This window comes from Pagrus major, chromosome 16 (assembly GCF_040436345.1).
Source record: "Pagrus major chromosome 16, Pma_NU_1.0".
In the NCBI taxonomy this organism is placed as follows: Eukaryota; Metazoa; Chordata; class Actinopteri; order Spariformes; family Sparidae; genus Pagrus; species Pagrus major.
In genome coordinates, this window is record NC_133230.1 from 25085300 (window position 1) to 25103963 (window position 18664).

General features: G+C 41.8%; 1 protein-coding gene across 1 annotated transcript in view; it reads right to left on the reverse strand.

The window, feature by feature from the left end:
* dlgap2a (discs, large (Drosophila) homolog-associated protein 2a) overlaps positions 1-18664 on the reverse strand; it is a 54942-nt gene that overhangs the window by 14704 nt on the left and 21574 nt on the right. The window contains exons 3-4 of the mRNA XM_073483827.1: positions 14093-14243; positions 12108-12324 (exon numbers count right to left, since the gene is read on the reverse strand). Of these exons, the coding sequence (XP_073339928.1) occupies positions 12108-12324; positions 14093-14243 (368 nt within the window). The remainder of the gene's footprint in view (positions 1-12107; positions 12325-14092; positions 14244-18664) is intronic.

Here is an 18664-nt window from a genome sequence, read left to right on the forward strand (position 1 = left end):
CATGGTACATAGTATGTGCATAAATGTAGACCTCTCGACACAACATCTCAGCGTATATTCATTACATGACAACAAGCTGATTACAGCAGGTCTTATCTAACGTATTAGCAATTAATATAATCGCGTAATTACCTTTCTTTTATCACTTAATGACCTCATTAGCAGAGGTGGTGAGTTAATACATCATGGTGATTATGATGGGACATTAGGCAGCAACACCATTTGTTTTACAACTTGAGAAAAAGTAGCTGCTGCGAAACATGTAAAGTCATGGCAAACTTTGTGTGGTGTTTTTTTTTTTATGTTTGTACTTTTCTATTGTTGCTGATCTAATCGATCTAAACTGCTGGCTGAGTGAGTATGTTTTGTCCGGGAGGTGTGTTTGCCTCTTTACCAGTGCAGAAACCTTTTCCTCCTCTTTTGTTCACTTTCAGTGCTCCGATAAGGGAGAGAATGCTTGAAAGCGCAGGCACCATTTAAAGGTTATGAATACATATTTTTTTTAAAATACTGGAAAAGTCGATAGAGTAACAGAGAACATCAAAGCCTCTGTGTTACAAGACTGTTCTCAGACATGGACGATGGTGGAAAAACCAGAGCAGTAATCAACAGAACTCTTGTGTGTAGGATCCTGGCGAGGAGGTGCAGCCTGACAGCTCTCATCTTCTTATTCTGTCCATTTCATGACAGAAAGAGGGGGGGATTACTTTCTTTCAAGTGCAAATGAGAATATGGACTTAATCCACAGAGAGATGGACTGAGGAGCGGGTCATGGGCGCCTTCTAGGCTTCGACGTGTCTTTATTTTCGAGCGAGGCTTTGACAGAAAAGCTCACTCAGTGTAGTGCCTGTCTGAAACATCTGAAGCTGTGTTTAGTGTGTTTTGATCAAAGCGGAGAGTGTCCCAGGTACCTCAGCGCTAAGAGCAGAAGAAAGAGAGAAGAACACTGAGTCACGCTGCAGGTTAAGTTATGGGTTATCGTTTTACTTGACAAAGAGGCGCACCGTGTTGAACTCTGTGTTTCTGCTCCGGTCTTACAAATGCTTACATCACACGAAGCAATTAAGGAAGTCCTTATGAGACCAAAATCTGATCTATTTTGAGTTCTAATGAGCTGCACCCCCCACACAGGCTCCCAAAAGTTGTGGCGTAGAATTAATAGCATTTCATCCTAATTGCATTGCAGCCTGAACAACAAAATTGCAGAACATTGTTGTCTGGAACAAGGGAAAGACGACCATTTTAAGAAAAAGCATCATTCATCATGGCAAGTATAGAACTCATGACTTCACCTCAAGCCTGCTCAAACACCTTTTGGCCTCTTTCTCACCCTCATTTTGGCTGTGTTTATAAATAGCAAGAGACGTCTGGCCTATGAAGAGCGTTCTGCTCTGAGGGCTTAATGACTCATGCTGCTGTCCATTCACAAAATGAACTTCTCATGGATGAGGAGATGCATTAGTGAGGAACAAGGAAGATGGGGACAAGAGAAAGAGGGAAAAGAGGGAACAGGAGGGGAGTGGATCTGTGCAGGCAGAAACAGAGGATGAGAGTGGGGGTTCGTGTGAATGTGTGTGTGTGTGTGTGTGTGTGTGATAGAGAGCAGGATAAATCAGGGAGCGAGGAGAGATCAAGGGAGAAAAGAGATGACCCATTCAGGGGGCATGATTCAGCAGGAGGACCAAAATAGAGCCATTATTAGCCAGCCAGTCGTGCAAAGGGGAGTCATAATTCTTGCTCCCATCTTGGCAGTGGCAGTGTTACTCAGCATTTAGATTTCATCTGAGGTGAATGCAGCCAGCGCTCGCTCGCTCGCTCACTCACTCACTCACTCACTCACTCACTCACTCACTCACTCACTCACTCACTCACTCACTCACTCACTCACTCAAGACTGCATGAAGCTCATCAATCTGACATATTTAACTGGATGAACAACCAGGCTATCCAGACTCCGAGGCTTACTGTGTGTTCGCCACGTGTTTGAATCAAGATTTTGTTTTAGTTTATATCAGTAGGGCAGGCCCACACAGACTCTGCAGCTGCAGAATTGCGATGACGGCTGCGCAGATTTTCCAAAGATTTTGAAGAAGTGGAATTTCTGCTCGTAAAACTCAGATCATTATATCATCTCCACCCCCTTGTGCATGTATGGGACAGCAGTGTGCCGTTTCCAACCTAGTTGGCTGTTAGTGGTGGTCCTTGCGGTGTGTTCAAATGTAGCTTTATGGCCAAGACACAGTCGATGTGAGGCAACGCTACGGTCAGTCTTCATCGCAGCTAGATCTTTGATGCCGGCTTGGTGTGTCTGGGCCCTGAAAGAGGTCAATGAGGTATCCCTAAAGACAGCTGAACGCATTCAGTGTGAATACTCCCTTTAATCTATCGCTCTGTCTCTCACTCTCTCAAACACAGACACACACACACGAGTACAAACAACTACCACTGTGCCAGTGAGGCTGATTAACGTGAGACACAAAGGCAGTGATTCAACCACTCCATCTCTGTTAGGACCTCTCTATCTATCAGGGCTGGCTTGTATGCTAACATGGGGGTGGGGTGTGGGGGGGAGTTGAGTGACACATCGTTAAGAGTCTTTCTTCCCGATTGGATTTATCACTGTAAAGGAAATGCAGCAGTTTGTTTTGCAGCAGGCTTTTAAGGATATGTAAATGATCTGGAGGGAGGGAGAGAGTGGAAGATGGATGGCTAACTCCATTATTGGCACTGTCACGAGTGTTTGCAGACGGAAACAACAAAGAAGTGAATATAAAAATAGCCAAAAATAGATAAGAAAAACCAGCCTGGGTGAGCCAGTAATCAAACTTATTTTACCGAACGTGGATGGATGGATGCAAAAGTTTAAAGATGTCCTGAGCATTGTGATAAATCACTGAGAAGAAAAGCACAGTTTGAAACAAACACAAACATCCCTGTTGCAGCATATAGTCGTTTGATGGCCAGTTTCTCTTCATCTGTGGATCAAGGACGTTCTATTGCTCGCCTATAATGCCTCAGATGTTGTGCTGCTGTTAAGCCACACTGCCGAGTCCATCTTTCACTGCTGCTGCAGTCACTAATCGAGACACTCCCCTGCTGTTGCTGCTGGCGGCACACTGAATAGCATCTGCATGTCACCAGTTAGATGCATGTCACTGTAGTCTTAACCTCACCCTTCCCGAAAACAAATCAGCCTCTTGTCGACTAGACGGATCACTAAAATGCACAGCTGAGGCTAATATTAGAAACATCCTAGGGGTGGTGTGTGTGTGTGCGCGCGCTCCTGTGATATTGCAGACTTTCGGAGAGAGAGATGTTGGAAGGCAGGTTTCAGAAAACAATGCTATCATAAATATGTCAAGTGGCAGTGTAGAAAGCACTTTTAACAATTGAGCTCTGTCATGACTACAGTCTCTGCTGAACAAAGGAGGATGGTTTAGAGTAGGGGTGCAGAGCAGGTGTAACCGAGCAACTGCATCCTCCAGTCAATCCAGCTGCAGAGTCAAACGCTTCATGAAGAAAAGGACAGATAATTGTGGTAAAAGAACGTAAGGGGAGGACAGTGAACATTGGTAAATCTGTATAAATGTACAATAAATACAGAGATTAAAATAGGGGACCTTTCAACTTTAATTGCTATATTTCTTTTCAATAAAATTAAATATTAACTTGTAGTTCAGTATTCATGTAGTGACCTCTGATGAAGTCCACATTTGCTTTCTTTAGCAAAGTTTAGCAAAGTTTTCTAAAAAATGAAAATTCAGCCATGATCTACTCACCCCCATGCAGATGGAAAGTCAGGTGAAGTTGCATAGTCCACAAAACATTTCTGGAGCTTCACAGCGAAACAGTGTTACAGCATACTCCTAAACAACTAAAGTAGATGGGGACTTGTTTTAAAATTTAACAAAACAAAACAAATAAGTTAAACTCGAAATCTTCACTGTAGCTGCTAAGCTAAAAGGATTAGCGTACACTCCATCTGAAGTTGGTGCATGAGCTCAACTGCACGTTGAGGGTGTAAATGACATATTTTCAAATCAAATCGGGATCTCAGAGACTTGGATTATGCCATACCAGCTGTATGGAGCCATTTTCTGTTATTGTTTGGTTGTTTATTTTAAGTTCCCCATCTACTGCAGTTGTTCAGGAGAATGCTGCAACGCTGTTTTGCTGTGAAGCTCCAGAAATGTTTTGTGGACTATGAAACTTCACCCGACTTTCCATCCACATAGGTGTGAGTAGATCATGACTGAATTTTCAGTTTTGGGTGAACTTTTCCCTTAACAGCGACTTGCCACAGGACAACCCATGTTCCCTTAAAAATAATATTCCTAACATTGAAATGGAGAAATTAAGGATTCCCCAGGTGGCAGGTTTACCTGGGGTTTGCTGGGGAGTCCGATCAATACTGCAGGTGGAGGGGAGGCAGAACTGGATCCCTGAAAACAAGGGAGTGGGGTGGATATTCAGAAAAGTGGGCATAACTGCCCAAACATAGTACAAACTATTTTCAATACAAAAGGCATACGCAGAGTGGATCCAGGGCGTAACTGCAGACTTTGAAGATCATCCTGCACAGTCGGATGTATGACCAAATCAGTCCTTTTGGAAAAATCAAAACAAAGAACATTTCCTAAAAATGCCACATTAGGGTGGCACACTGACTAGAAAGTCCATGTTTCAGTTTCAAATGTGAGCAGGGTGCTCTCAGCTTTCAGACAAACACTGTTAATTTACCGATGCTGTTTGTTGTCCTCTGTTTTTCTTTTCATCTTTGAATATTTACTCGAATTATGCATCGCTGATGTTTATTATAAAACATTTTCAGACAGACGCAGTGACCCGTGTGCATCATCTGACCTGGCTTCATGACCTTGCTCCCATCATGGTCTTTACCACTGAACTGAAACTGCTACACTTTTGGTCTACATGACCAATTGTAGAAAAGAGATTCCAGAAAGTCATTACAACAACCAATTTTGATGAAATGAAAGCTGAATCCCATCAAGGTATAGTGCAACTCCTCAATTTAGCAGTGATGTGTACTGAAGGACAGTTGCAGATGTTGATATTACAAGTCTGGTATGAATGAAGATTTTTGCTTGAAATTTAAGATCAAATTAAATGTTGAGGGTATGTTATTGTAGATATTAGCATTTGTGATTTATAATAGGGTATGAGTGCATTTTATTTTCTATTTGAAATGTTTTGTATTCAAACACCGTTCAAAAAACATATTAAACACTGCACCCCTTCTCAACCTCTAACTCCCTTTATTTTCTGATTTTAAAAAAAACATTTTTCCGATTATAAACCCTCTCCATTTACAAGAAGAAAGGTTCTGTTAAACACTGATAACAGCAGATACAACTTGTCACCATGGGTTTAATTTAGATTATTTTTCTCATCTAATGTTTGTAGCAAGTGCTCATGAAGTGAAAAATTATGATCCTAAATGTGGCACTGGCGTTGTTTAACCTTGTAATTGGAGAATGTCTCTGCAAAGGTTACTACCTTATTAAACTTGCCTTGAGCTGTATGGTGTTCACAATAAAAGAAAATAGACGCATACAGAAAGCAATTTCAACAACTACATAATCTGCCGTGGAGCAGTTTGCTGCTATTGCATGCATGCCATTGAGGTTACTGGCTTACTTGTACAGCCTTTTAAGAATACAAGAGTAAATCTTGTGTTCTATTAAACACAAGGTCAGCTAGCAGGTCTAGTTCTCTCTGCAAAGTCTACCTTCAATTAAGCAGACATTTCATAACTACTCACCAGCATCATTCCCTCCGTTTCAAATTTCACATGAGAAAAAAGTGCCTGTTAATATATGCCAATAGCTTTCATTGCATGACTGAATCCTGAGTCAATTTATTTGCCAATTTTATCTTATGAATAAACATAATGTTACTGCAGAACAGGTTAAATTATGTGCTACTTTTAGATAATAATTTTGCTAATTAAAAGTTAAACATGTAAGGCGTCCAGGGAGGAAACGGGTGATGCGTTTTATGTCGGTGAAATGAGCAAAACGAATACAACAATACAACCTAATTAACTTTCAGACCCTTTGAAAACATTTCAGATTCAGTCAATTTAGCAAACTTTCTTTCAGCGTCCTGCATATATCCAATTCAAAACAACACACAGAGAAAAAAAAAAGAAGAAGAAGAAAATCTTTCCTGGCAGCTCACTTATGTTCAGCTGAGAGAGTCTTTTTGTTCCAGCGCACTTTATTAGAGCACAGACTTCAGTGGGCGATTTCATATGGAGCTCATTAATTGGACAGATAGCACAGATATATCTTGTGATTTGCCTGGCTTTTTAGCTGTTCTTTGCTGGTAACAGAATTCTGCGTCTTTTGTGGTATGTAGGCTAGATTCATGGCACTGAATATCAAAAAATTAAACTATGAATAGAACTGAATACTTACAATGAGGCACTGTATATGAAATGCACAAAATATTGAGGCCATCTGTCATGCACCATTACAACATAATTGTCATCATTCAGTTTCACACACATTAAAAAAATAGCCACAAGATGTACACCTCTTTTCAGGAAGAAACGCAATTCAGCATATTCATTACACTTATTTCCCAGTTGTATTACATTCTCAGTCTTTGATTCCTGAGCGTTAAGATGATATCTTACAGTAAAAAATACAATATGACCTCTCAACAAAGGCCTGATATTACAGTCAGACAAATTGAATCATGATTTATTATATATTTGTGAAATAAATCTACCCTTATACTTTGTCCAGCATGATGTGTATATGTGCTGTATGTTTGACAGTGTGTGTGCATGTGAGTAACATGAGGCTACATACCATAACTGTACTGGTTTGTGATTATAATTGCACGTGAGTGTGAATGATTTCAGTTATTTTCCCAACTAAATAACAGTACAGTATTCCAGTGTCCATCCCACAGCTCACATAGTAAACAGTATGTCCTTATAGTTATATGATAACTGGCAAGATGTACTTCACTCCACTCTAGAGTGACAATTAACAGAGAGCTCAAAATAAGCCAAGGAAAGGAAAGTTCCCATCATCCCTGCTCGGATTGTCGTGACCTTGTATAGATTAGGTCATCTTGTCCGTAGTCTATAACAGAGCTCCAAAGGACTTTGATGAAATACACTGACTGAACAAGAACATTCATTAGTGTATCCAATGAACACTGAAGTAAGCAGTACTGTTCTGGAAGATACTTCACATCAGTGGTGACAACAGCTTCAGAAAAGTTCATATTGTAAATGTTTTTGAAGCATGATTGTTCACATTGTCACCACTAGGGGTTCATCACGTTCTTGCAGTATGATGCAATCCTAGAAGTAATTTTTTTGCTGCTACCAATGCAGTCTTTTTCCTGGAATATTACTGAAGGATTGTGTATGAGGAAGTCCTTGCTTTGAATGCCAATGACCACATGACATTTCTTTCAGCACGCTGCTCTACAGTGCACTGGCAGCTACAAACCATGAACTATAAATATACTTTGAGCTACATTTTGTCTGCTGAGAATGAGGTATGAGCTCACAGAGTGAGTGATACATATGTGATTTCTGCACTGTTGTACTCGTATCTCCCGCTCCAGAGTTCCACACTGGCACTCCTGTGCAATGATTCTCGTCTCTCCCTTCTCTGCCACCTGTTCCACAGAAAGGCCTGCTCGCTTGGGGACCTTTCCAGATTACCTGGGGTCTCTACTTCCATAAGATCCCCATGCTCCTGGGATACAGTCATACACTCCAGTGTTTCTATTTCATCTGGCTCCATATGTGGCAGGTCCACTAAGGGTATATCTTCAGGATCTGGTGGTGATGGATCTGTATGAGGTGGAAGAGGATCTAGGACTGGACTTGAAGATCCATCTGTATGAGGTGGAAGAGGATCTGGGACTGTACTTAAAGGTGTGTCTGTATCAGGTGGAAGGGGATCTGGGACCGGACTTGAAGAGTCATCTGTATCAGGTGGAAGAGGATGTGGGACTGGACTTGAAGGTTCATCTGTGTCAGATGGACGAGGATCTGGGACTGGACTTGAAGGTCCATCTGTGTCAGGTGGAAGGGGATCTGGGACTGGACTTGAAGGTCCATCTGTGTCAGATGGAAGAGGATCTGGGACTGGACTTGAGGGTCCATCTGTATCAGGTGGAACAGGATCTGGGACTGGACTTGTAGGTCCAAAATCCATTTCTAGTGATGTATCAGGAGATACTGAACTAGCAGGTGATATTGTGACAGTGATTTGTGGTAATAGGACTTCATGTAATTCTGAGGCTACATCCTGAGGCATATGAGCTAAACGATACTCCACAGCTGGATCCAAACAGACAGATTCCGTTGATTGTGAAGGATCCAAGGGGCACAGCGCAGGGTCAACAGTGGGTATGGGTGACATGGGTGAACTTGGACAATCTGAATGGTAGGCAGGTGGATCTAAATCCTCGGAAATAGATGGGTAGTCAACACTCAGGTCAAATGGCTCTGGTTCAGGGTCCATGAACACTGAGTCAAGATCATCTTGATCTAAAGAAGTCAGCATGACCAAGTCGAAGTGGACCAGATCAGCATGATATATAGGGGTGGTATCAAGGGGTTCAGGAAGTGGTGGCCACTCTGAGTCTTGGGACTCTGGGTCAGTGATTAGTTGGGTTTCTCCTGAACTGGAGCCAAAGGTTGAGACTGATGTAATTTGCTCTGGGGAAGGGTCGGAAGGATAATCTGGAAGGGTGATGATGGGCTCTGGATTTGTGTCACTGTCAGTTGGACTTGCAGGAGACTCTGTGTCAGGATACTCTGACACCACAATAGATGGACAACTGATGTCAGTCTCTACAATACATGGTGTAACAGTATCAAGATCTAGTGTGGGTGCATCATAGACTGTGACCTGGCCTTGACCAGTGGGGGCAGATGAGGGCACCATGTCTGATGGTTTTGGCTCAAATTCCATTGGATCTGCAGGATCGAGATCTTCTAATACAGAACATGGTAAGGACACAGTAGTAGGGTCTTGAGACACTGGATCTGGTTTGTCCACAGTGACAGGATCTGGAGACTCTGAATCTGACATGACATCATAGTCATGTTCCTCTGGTGGAGACACAGTAACTACAGGTACTGGGTATGGTAGCTGTATCTTATCTCTTTCAATTAATTGAGAGTCTGGAGATTTCATGTCATCAGGGTGAAATGGTTCAGTATCTGAATGGGACTCATTAGCTGGGTCTATATTTATTAGCTGTGGAGTGATTAGCATTTCTTGTTCCACTGTCACTGAGTCCTGAGGACTCTCAAGGGCTACTTCTGAAGAAACTGGCACTGCACCAGGAGTGGATACTGATTGAATCACAACCATGTCAGCAGAACTCACAATTGCATGGTCTGGTAGCTCTGGTTCTGGATCTGGTTCTGTTGTAGAGGGCACAGCAGTCAAGTGAAATGTCTCTTGTTCGACTGCTTTAACAAAGCTTGGAAGTATTGGATCCAAAGAAAGTGGTATGGCACTCTCCACATACATTGACTGTGGACAGGCGAGAATACTTGGGTCCATTGACAGCTGTTTTGGCAGACTTCGGCGGGCGCCTTTCATTTCCTCCTTCTCTTCTGGACAATTGACAGCTGCATCTGCAGTGCTTTGCCGGACCAGGACTTTGCTTCTGGCCTGGGTCCCTACAGACACTTTCGATACCTGGGGTTTCTTCTCCCTAGCTCCCCCTGTGCCTCTTTCTGTCGTAGAGCTTCCAAGTCCTCCTACCCCTACTCCTACTCCTACTCCTACTCCTACTCCTACCCCTGCCCCTGCCCCTGCCCCTGTCCCTGACCTTGATCCTGTCCCTGTCCCTCTGCCTAAACCTACATCACCTCCAGCAGCCATGTTGCCACCTTGGGGAGACCAGGTGTTGTAATGCTGCGTGAAAGTGTTGAAATTACTGTTGAAAGCACGAAGCTCTTTACAGAGGTCCCTCCGTAGATCAGCAAGCTCTCGACGCATGGCGGAGACCTCTTCCTTCCACTGCATGCTGATAGCTGCAGCCAACGTAGCTGACTCTTTGATACTGGCCTGGATGGCTTTTGGTGATGGCCGTTCTGGGTCACTAGATCTGGGGGATCTGAAGAGGCTTGGAGAAACAGGAGGTCCAGACAGAGGTTTGGCTTTAGCTCCCATGTTATCTTGGTATAGCCTGTCTCTTCTGATGGGGCAGCCCAGATCATCATGAGCCAAAGGGACTGTGTCTGCCAAATCCTCATGTTCACTGGCCTGGTCGGGTAAACAAGAGTCTTCCTGCACATAATTTCTGTCTGGAAGACAAATGTAAATATGTATCTGTAATATGGCCACAGGTGTGAGCAGCTGGAGAGAATGCGCTTTTTATTGCTACAAAGCAGTAACATCAAATCATGCACTGAATGCCATGAGTCAAAATAAGATAAAGGAGAAATCTACAGCAACCAAGTGCCATCCCTAGGATTTTTGCCCAAATTCACCCTTTTGTATACCATCTATGTGTAATGAGGATTTTTTATTCTAGAATTTTAATAATCCTTGATATGCTTACACATTACAGTGTTGAAAACCAGTGTAACACTGGGGAAGTTCTCCCATTTTGACTCATCTCCTTTAATGGCTTACACTGCCTTCTCAACTTTAATTTGTAGCATGCATTCTTGACATCTTTTCAATGCACAAAGCCGAAACTCTTATCTCCTGGAACACATCGCAGAGAATGGACAAAATTTCTAATAAATGAGGTGTAAGAACAATCCTTGCATGCTTTTCTGCTTCCAGTCGAGGTAAAGAAATGTGTACTTTGTGCAATGAAAAGAGGCAAAGATGAGCAAAGCTTCCAAACCATTTCCCATCAATCAGGAAGTATAGTATGAACCCTATTGAAAATGTGAGGTCCAGTTTGACAGATTGTTTTGAAGCACCAATTGCCCCATGTCCAAAATAGTGGCAAAATCCATCACATACCAAACTCTGTATCCTAAAAATGCAAAGAGATTTTAGTTTACTGAGAAAGCAGTGTAAGCAGATATTTATACTGTACGTATGAAGGAATGATCATAAGCACATCTCCAGATGGCCACACCTCTAACTCTCCCTATTATAGTCCAACAGATATTGATAGTTCATGAATCTACTGTGGGAAGAGGTGGAATCCACTCATACTTCTCTTCTGGACACTTTTTCTTCTTTTCTTCCCACATTCTTCATCTGTACAAGGACGTATCATTTCCTCTGTGAATCCAGCAATCATGGGAATTGTTCAAACCACCAGCAGCTTACAATTTATAATCAAGGCTCAGTATCAGAGAAAAATGCACGTGTCAGCTGAGTAGGGTTTAGATTTATTGTAAAAAACTTTGCATATGTGATATATGTGACTAACCAGTGTGACAGTTCAGTTACCAGGATTGATTATCCAGGGCTCAACATCTACTGTGCAGATCTGTAATGTGATCTCATCGTGTGTATGAGCTTTGCAATGTGACAAAATTATTTCTGTGAGGTGGACAATATGTGTGTGAAGTTGAAACTGGGGTTGCAAGTAAACAGTGCATATTTTACATATGGAAATTTCACAATCCCTTTGCCCCATTCGCATTAAAGCTGTGAGTACGGTCACAAGTGTCACCATTTGGCACCATAAAGAACGTCACATTTCCAAATTGTATCGGAAAAAGCAGTCATGTCCTTATTCTGACCTGATTTTTACTTCATACAATTTCTATTTGTGGTTTTCAATAGGGTTCATAGCTTTACTCTCTGATGCATCCAATGGATGAGCAGACGAAGCACTGTATCCAAAATACAGTGGGATGAACTAACACAGCTCACAAGTGGTCGCTACAGTAATCATACGTCCATCAAAAACAATGGAAACATACACGAGTGAATCATGCAAAGATATGAAGCTGTTTGACAGCACAACCAGTTTGCACTAACTGTTCTATATCCATCCATTAACACACTCTAATGCCAAATTTAAGCTTTTGGTGTCAATTTGTAGGTACAAACAAAAATATCAACATCCAGGATGTCACACATTGCATTGTGCAAATTGATTTTATTAATTGCCCTTACCTGTGGTCGACCTGATGGTGGAGGTAACAGTAGAGGCCATAGGGGGGATGCAGTCATCATCTTGGGAGTAGCCAGCCTGGATGGCTCGCAGGTAGCTGTGACTCCGGGTTCGGAAGCAGCCAGGCAGGTCCAAGGCCTCCATGGCCTGTGATTCCACCTCGCTGAAGACCGACTCACACACTGATTCAAACTGGCCATTTATTTCTGTTTCACTCACCTGTGAAAAACAAAGGTCATAAGCATTGTTAAGCATTTGAGGTTATTTCTTTTTTCATCTGGAGAAATAAATTAGTCGGTTGTAAAGCCTGAAATTGTATTCCCTGTCAATTTCCCTTAAAATGAGACTAAGGCCTGCTGTTACAATCAAATGAGTGTACATGTTTTAATAGGCAGAGAGATCAATGAAAAATGTGTTTTTATAATGTCACAAAAATGTTTTTTGTATTTTTTGAGTGTTGCCTGGAAATTGATCTGTCATATTTCCACACTAGGAGATAGCCTGCGGGCTGGTTCCTTTTGCGGCAGTAGCTCTTCATTTTGTGTGAAAACAACTTGAAGTAAACATGATGATGAAGTACATTTTCATGAAATCAAGGTCACACTGTGTCAAACAGTTTGATATAAAAGACTGGTCATTGATGTTGACAATAACTACTTCTGTTTCCTGTTACACATGTGTATGATGTATCTTGTAATATCTTTGAAACTGACTTGTTAGGAATGGTTGTTTACTAAGTAGAAATTGTTTGATGGTTATCACCCACCCCTATGTTTCATTGGGATTTGGAATTAGTGGGAGTTTAGTTGAGCTTTTAAGACTCTGAGCTAATCAATATGCCTCTCTTTTAAGATGGAGATGATATCTCAACAGCCCCTGTTGGAGTCTTTAAAATTATTTCAGACAGACAGTCAGCAAAAAATAATATAAAATCATTTGTAGTTGTTGTCCTGACCAAGTCTCCCTTGAAAATGAGACCCTGTGCTTAACACTTCAAAATAAAGATCATTAATTAATGGTAAATTTATAGTTGATTAAACTTTGGCTAATAGATATTTTACTGTCAACAAACAATGAAATGCTTAAAGAAACATTTATTAAGCAATTGTAAAGTATTAAAAACATCACTAGATAACTACACAGTATTCATTAACCATTTACAAAGTATTATAAACATCAGTTGTTAATTATCTACTGATGTTTACAAACATTTATATGGTTGCTTAATAAATGGTTTATAAAGCATTTCATTATTTGTTTCCAGTAAAAATAACTATTAAAGGTGCAATATGTAAGAATTGGTCACCTGTTGAACTAATACTCCAAACAAAGAGAGGGGCAGCAAATCAACAGAGTTACCATTAACAGCTGCTATCTAGAGCTGCTGTTAGCTCGTTAGCTTAGTTAGCCGAGCATCTAGTGGTCTGGACTGGAAGCCCAGTGACCAGGGGGTTGTTGGTGTTTACACTGCTAGCACGGGAGGGGGGAACGGGATGGAGGGAGCTGGTTAGCATGCTAACTTCAGTAGATATCTCTGCAACAAAGTACTAAGACATACAGTCATTTTATACCTTCAAAACGTATTTCTTCACACTCTGTTTACATTTTTAATGTTTTTAACTAAAGTTATTACATATTGCACCTTAAACTAAAGTTTAATTAGCTAAAAATGTGCCATTTATCAATAATGGTTATTAAAAAGTGTCACCCAATAAGATTACCCGTCAAAATAAATGTTAATAAATAAAAAGTGTAGGGAAAATGAAATCAGAAAAGACAACATTAAATGGTATGTGATAAAAGAGTCATAGTGAGAGTGAAAACTATGACTAGGCCAGTCATTTAACTGGTTTTAAATGAAGAAATCTGTGATGAAATTATTCTATTATTCTAGGGACCCCTCCAGTGTAAGAACCACTGCTCTACAGTACAAGTAAGAATTTGAAAATCCTTCCTGACTGAAAGGGTGCAGACTCACCTGGCTCACTTGGCTAACACAGCTAGCCTGACTCAGGGTGCTGACGGCCCGCATATAGCTCTGGTTCCTGGAGCGAAACTTGGGAGAGTTGTAGTTGGCAGAGGGATCCAGGGCAATGCTTGGGTGCATGTCCCTGTGGGCTTGCAAGTGGTAGCTCTGACTGAACAGAGAGAGAAAAAGAGAAGCAGGCACGGAGTGAGACTACAGCCATGGTGATAATTTTTTAAGCAAGTCAATTAAATGCAATTTAACTAATAAACAAGCAGTTTGACTAGTGGCTACAGGTGTGACATGATGACAAAAACAATTAAGTGTCATTAAGAGCAGTGGGCCTCCTCTGGGAAACTTGAACTGGAGAGGAAGACTGGTTATGACATTGTGTCTCTCCTCCACTACGCCGATGTGTTTACCAGCGTCCTTAAAAAGGCGGTTCGATTTCTGTTCTGCTGAAACATCCAATCAATGCTTGGAAATGAGGGAAATGCAAATCAGGAGCTAGTTAGTGAGCAAGCACTTCAGAGAGCACCCCGGTGTCAGCCAGGTCAATTAAATGTGCTTCCCCAGCAGTGCGAGAGAGACGTTCAGAAAGCCAAGTCTGCTTTGAAATCTGCTGGAGAGACTGAGAGAAAAACACAGGAGAAGAAAGGTGCTTGAAGTAAACTAAAGACTACTATGTGAGTCACATTAGGAATACCAAAATGATGCTCCTTCCGCCAGATCTATTTCTAATGACAGCCAGGGATGAGTAAGCAGTTTCTGGGCTTTTTATAGAGATAAACGCTGGTGTTTGGCAGCGAGGAAAATGCCAGTGTGATTAAAAGTCGCCCAATCCATCTTGTCATGCTGTAGCAAAGCTGTGTGTATTTGCAAAATAATGTCAACCTTCTAAACACCGTACTGCAGACACATCCAGCGATCAAGTATGCATGAAGTTTTAAAAGCAAAGAAGCTGGAAATGGGACAAAGGCTCAAACTAGTTCATTTTCAATATTGTAAAATAAATAAATAGACCACAGCCCTGGTGTAATCAGTGAATCAAATCATATCTATATTGTGGTTAACAGTGCCTTATGCTTTGCCAGATTGCGCCAGGTGACCACTCATTGACTGGTCTTGAGTGTATGCACTGTGAGGCGTCCATATTGGGTATGTCAGCAGGGCAGCGAGCCAGCTGGCTCCGACGTCTGACCGCTGCAACATGGCAGCAACAGAGAGGTAAGGGGAGGGGGAGGAGCTGAGCCTGTATTCACCTCAAGTCTGCAGCAAAATTGGTGATGTAGTTACGCATGTCACTGTTGATTTTATCCAGGCGGTAAGAGCTGTGGGTAGAAAAGAAAACAGAGTTACTGAGTCCCACAAGTGGGAGTTGGATGGATGTGACGTCACAGGGCACAGGTCCAATAGAAATGGCTCTGTATGGCATTTTTTACAGTATGGTGAACTGAATGTTTGCTTGGGAGTTTTCACCAAAGTGCTGCAAACATTAGGGTGATACAAGATGACCAGCATGGCCCCCGAGTTGATGATAGAAGTGGGAGAATGTTACAGTTACATTTAGTTGGCAGACAGGATTGCCTTGTCAAGGCAATAACTTATAAATGAAACAATGTAATGAGGAGTGTGTTATGAGTTTTGTTGCACACACACACGCACACACACACAAGCACTGTCCACCAGCACTGAGGAAAAATTATAACAAAGCACTTGACGATGAAATGCCGCACACAAAAAACAATTACACTACATCATAAAGCACACATTCTTTCCCTGTGCGGCTAATTAGATTTGGTTAATTGAACCAAATGAGAATAAAAAAAACCCCACCTAACATCCTTTCCTGAGCAATGAAACTTAGTGGAGCTTTTGTAGCTGACAAAATCAGATATAAGTGCAGTGGCTGAGGCAATACCGAGGCATACTTCATCCATCCCTGCCTTTAGAGATGTCTTTTATCGTCACTTGAGTGAAGGGAGGCTGTTTTGAGAATGCGTTGGCCCTTAATCAAATCATGCCAGAGCAAATTTCCCTTTAATGCCTCTGATTGGTGCTAATGCACTTCCATTGTTGGCCAATATAAAGGCAAGGGAAGATGAGAATCTCACACTTCCTGTCATTCACTCTGACAGCGAAAGTACTCTTTCCAGCCTTGACAATAGCTGTCGTGTGCTAATTTCTGAGAAGAAAGGTTCAAAGTGAGGCATTTGATTGAATCGTACAGGAACAAGGACAAGGACAATACTAAAGAATCAAAAGATATTGCTGCAGGAGAAGACTTTTCAGGAAGGGTTAATATACATTATGAACTCACAAGAATACAAATTTGAAACCAACAACGCACTGACGGCATTGAAGGCATCCACAATGTACTTTTAAGGCAAATCATAGCGATCAAGCGATTAAATGTCTCCCCAGTTCTGATGTAACTGATGCTATAGCAGCATCGATTCTGTCGCTGGTCAACACGTCTAAACTACGCCCGTAGCTGCCAGATGTTCCTCATAGGATGCTGATTGGTTCAACCACTGTGTGTTCGGCCATAAGGCCATAGCTTGAAGCCTAGCAAGGTAATGGCAGATGTGGAACTTGTGCTAAAAACAAACGTTCTTTATGCAGTATTGTGTATCATAGGCTATTTCAGGTCTGGCTATAGTCTAGAGCAGGGGCTGCCAACAGGGTGCCCGAGGGCGCCTGGTTGCCTGCTGAGAGCATATGAGTCGCCCGCAGGGCACATTAAACCTAGACTATCTCTTAATACATGTAACCTATCAAATGTATAACAGTGTTTCCTACACATTTACTCTACTTGTGTGGGGCCAAGTATATTTGGCAACCCATTTAAAGCATTTTATACTTGCCCTTGCATTCCCCTCTCATCTACTGTCAATCACACATGATGCTGCAGACAGAGAGACTCTCTCTCTGGTATGGGACCTCTCCTATTTAATGTACTACTACTTACACCATTCTTTTGTACGAACTTGTAAGTACACCTGATGTCATTCGGTGCACATTGGTTGGTGACCTCTAGTTTTGAGAAATGAGAAAAAGATCACAATTTGCATTGTGAATTCTGATTACAATTTAATAGGCTGTGCTAATATTTTTTTGGACCAGATCACTCATCCCTATTCAAGGGATGTGTCCAGTCCAGAATGTGGAAATCAGGTAATGTTGCCTTCTTGACACACAAAATGCGCTGCAAAGGCCTATGACGAATAGTGACTTCATCCCAGTGGTTCCCAATGGGGTGGAAAATAATAAGAGGAACCCTAAAGACAAAATTATATGAAAAGTCAAGTGTTTAATACGCCTCACAACTGGTGTATCCATGCCGTACACTTGCTGTCTTGTAAAATACATGTAACTCTATCTATTCAAGTATATTGTAGGTTCTGTTCAAGCCACATGCCAAAAGATAAAGACAACAGTTGATTCTGAATGGGACAATGAGTAGCAGGAAAATAAAATGACCAATCTTTGCCATATTATGAAGCGTTCCATTCACAGTGGAGGCAAAACACTGTTGAGAATAAGTCTCACCAACAGAAAAGTGGACTAACTATGCATGACACGTCCTGCGCAGCCACAGATCAATGCATTGGAATTCTGCTCTGACCTTGAGATCTGAGGGAAAATGCTCATACACCCAATGCTATCTGAATGAGTAATTACATTATGTTGAATCAGGAACTATTGAATGCTCTGCCAGTGTTAACGGTGATTAATTATGGTGCTTCAAAAAGCTAATCATGGATGAGGGGCAAACAAATGTGAATTATTTTATATACTGCCAGAAATGGATGGGATTGATCGGCTTGTGGTGTTTAGACACCAGGCCACAGTCAGTTAAAAAGACGGTAAGCTGCTTAATAATTGGTATTCTTCAGAGAATGTGTGTGCAACCTGCTATCATATGTGACATATCGTTACTGATTGATTCGGTGACTCATTATGCTAATGGATAACAGTCAAATCTGCAACATGTCATTCAGTTCCCATCATCATTAATACATTCTTTAAACATCTTTGACAGGTCCTACTATGGCACAAAAAGCTGATTCATATTCAATTTATCATAGCTGTCGGCTCTTGAGCATACAGGACTTGCAGGACCCTAGGGTGAAGTTGTACTAGAAGGGTGGCTGGGGGGGTGTAAATGATTATTAATTAAAACAATCATTGACATCTAACTTTCTGTCTAGTGCACAGGCTGTTCTGGCTCAGTGGGCCCATGACTGTGATGTATTCTTTATTGGTGAGATGAACAAAGAGGCGATCCTGTCAACCACGAGAGCGACAGAGAGCGCGAAAGAGGGAAAGATGGAGGGAGGTGACACAACCTGACAGCCTGTTCGCACTTTAACATGATTTGCTTCAGGGAGCCGCTGCTGTCAAATTTGTGTTTGGCCCATCTGAATGCCCCCGCGGGACATCAGATTGCTACAAGAGTAGAGGATACCCAACCAATGGCATGCCTGTCTTGAATCCAATCCAATTCCATCCCAACAAGCCCAATGAAGCATAATAGTATGAGAGCTCTCATGTCAGGTGGCACTCCGCATCAGTGGCGCCTCTCATGTG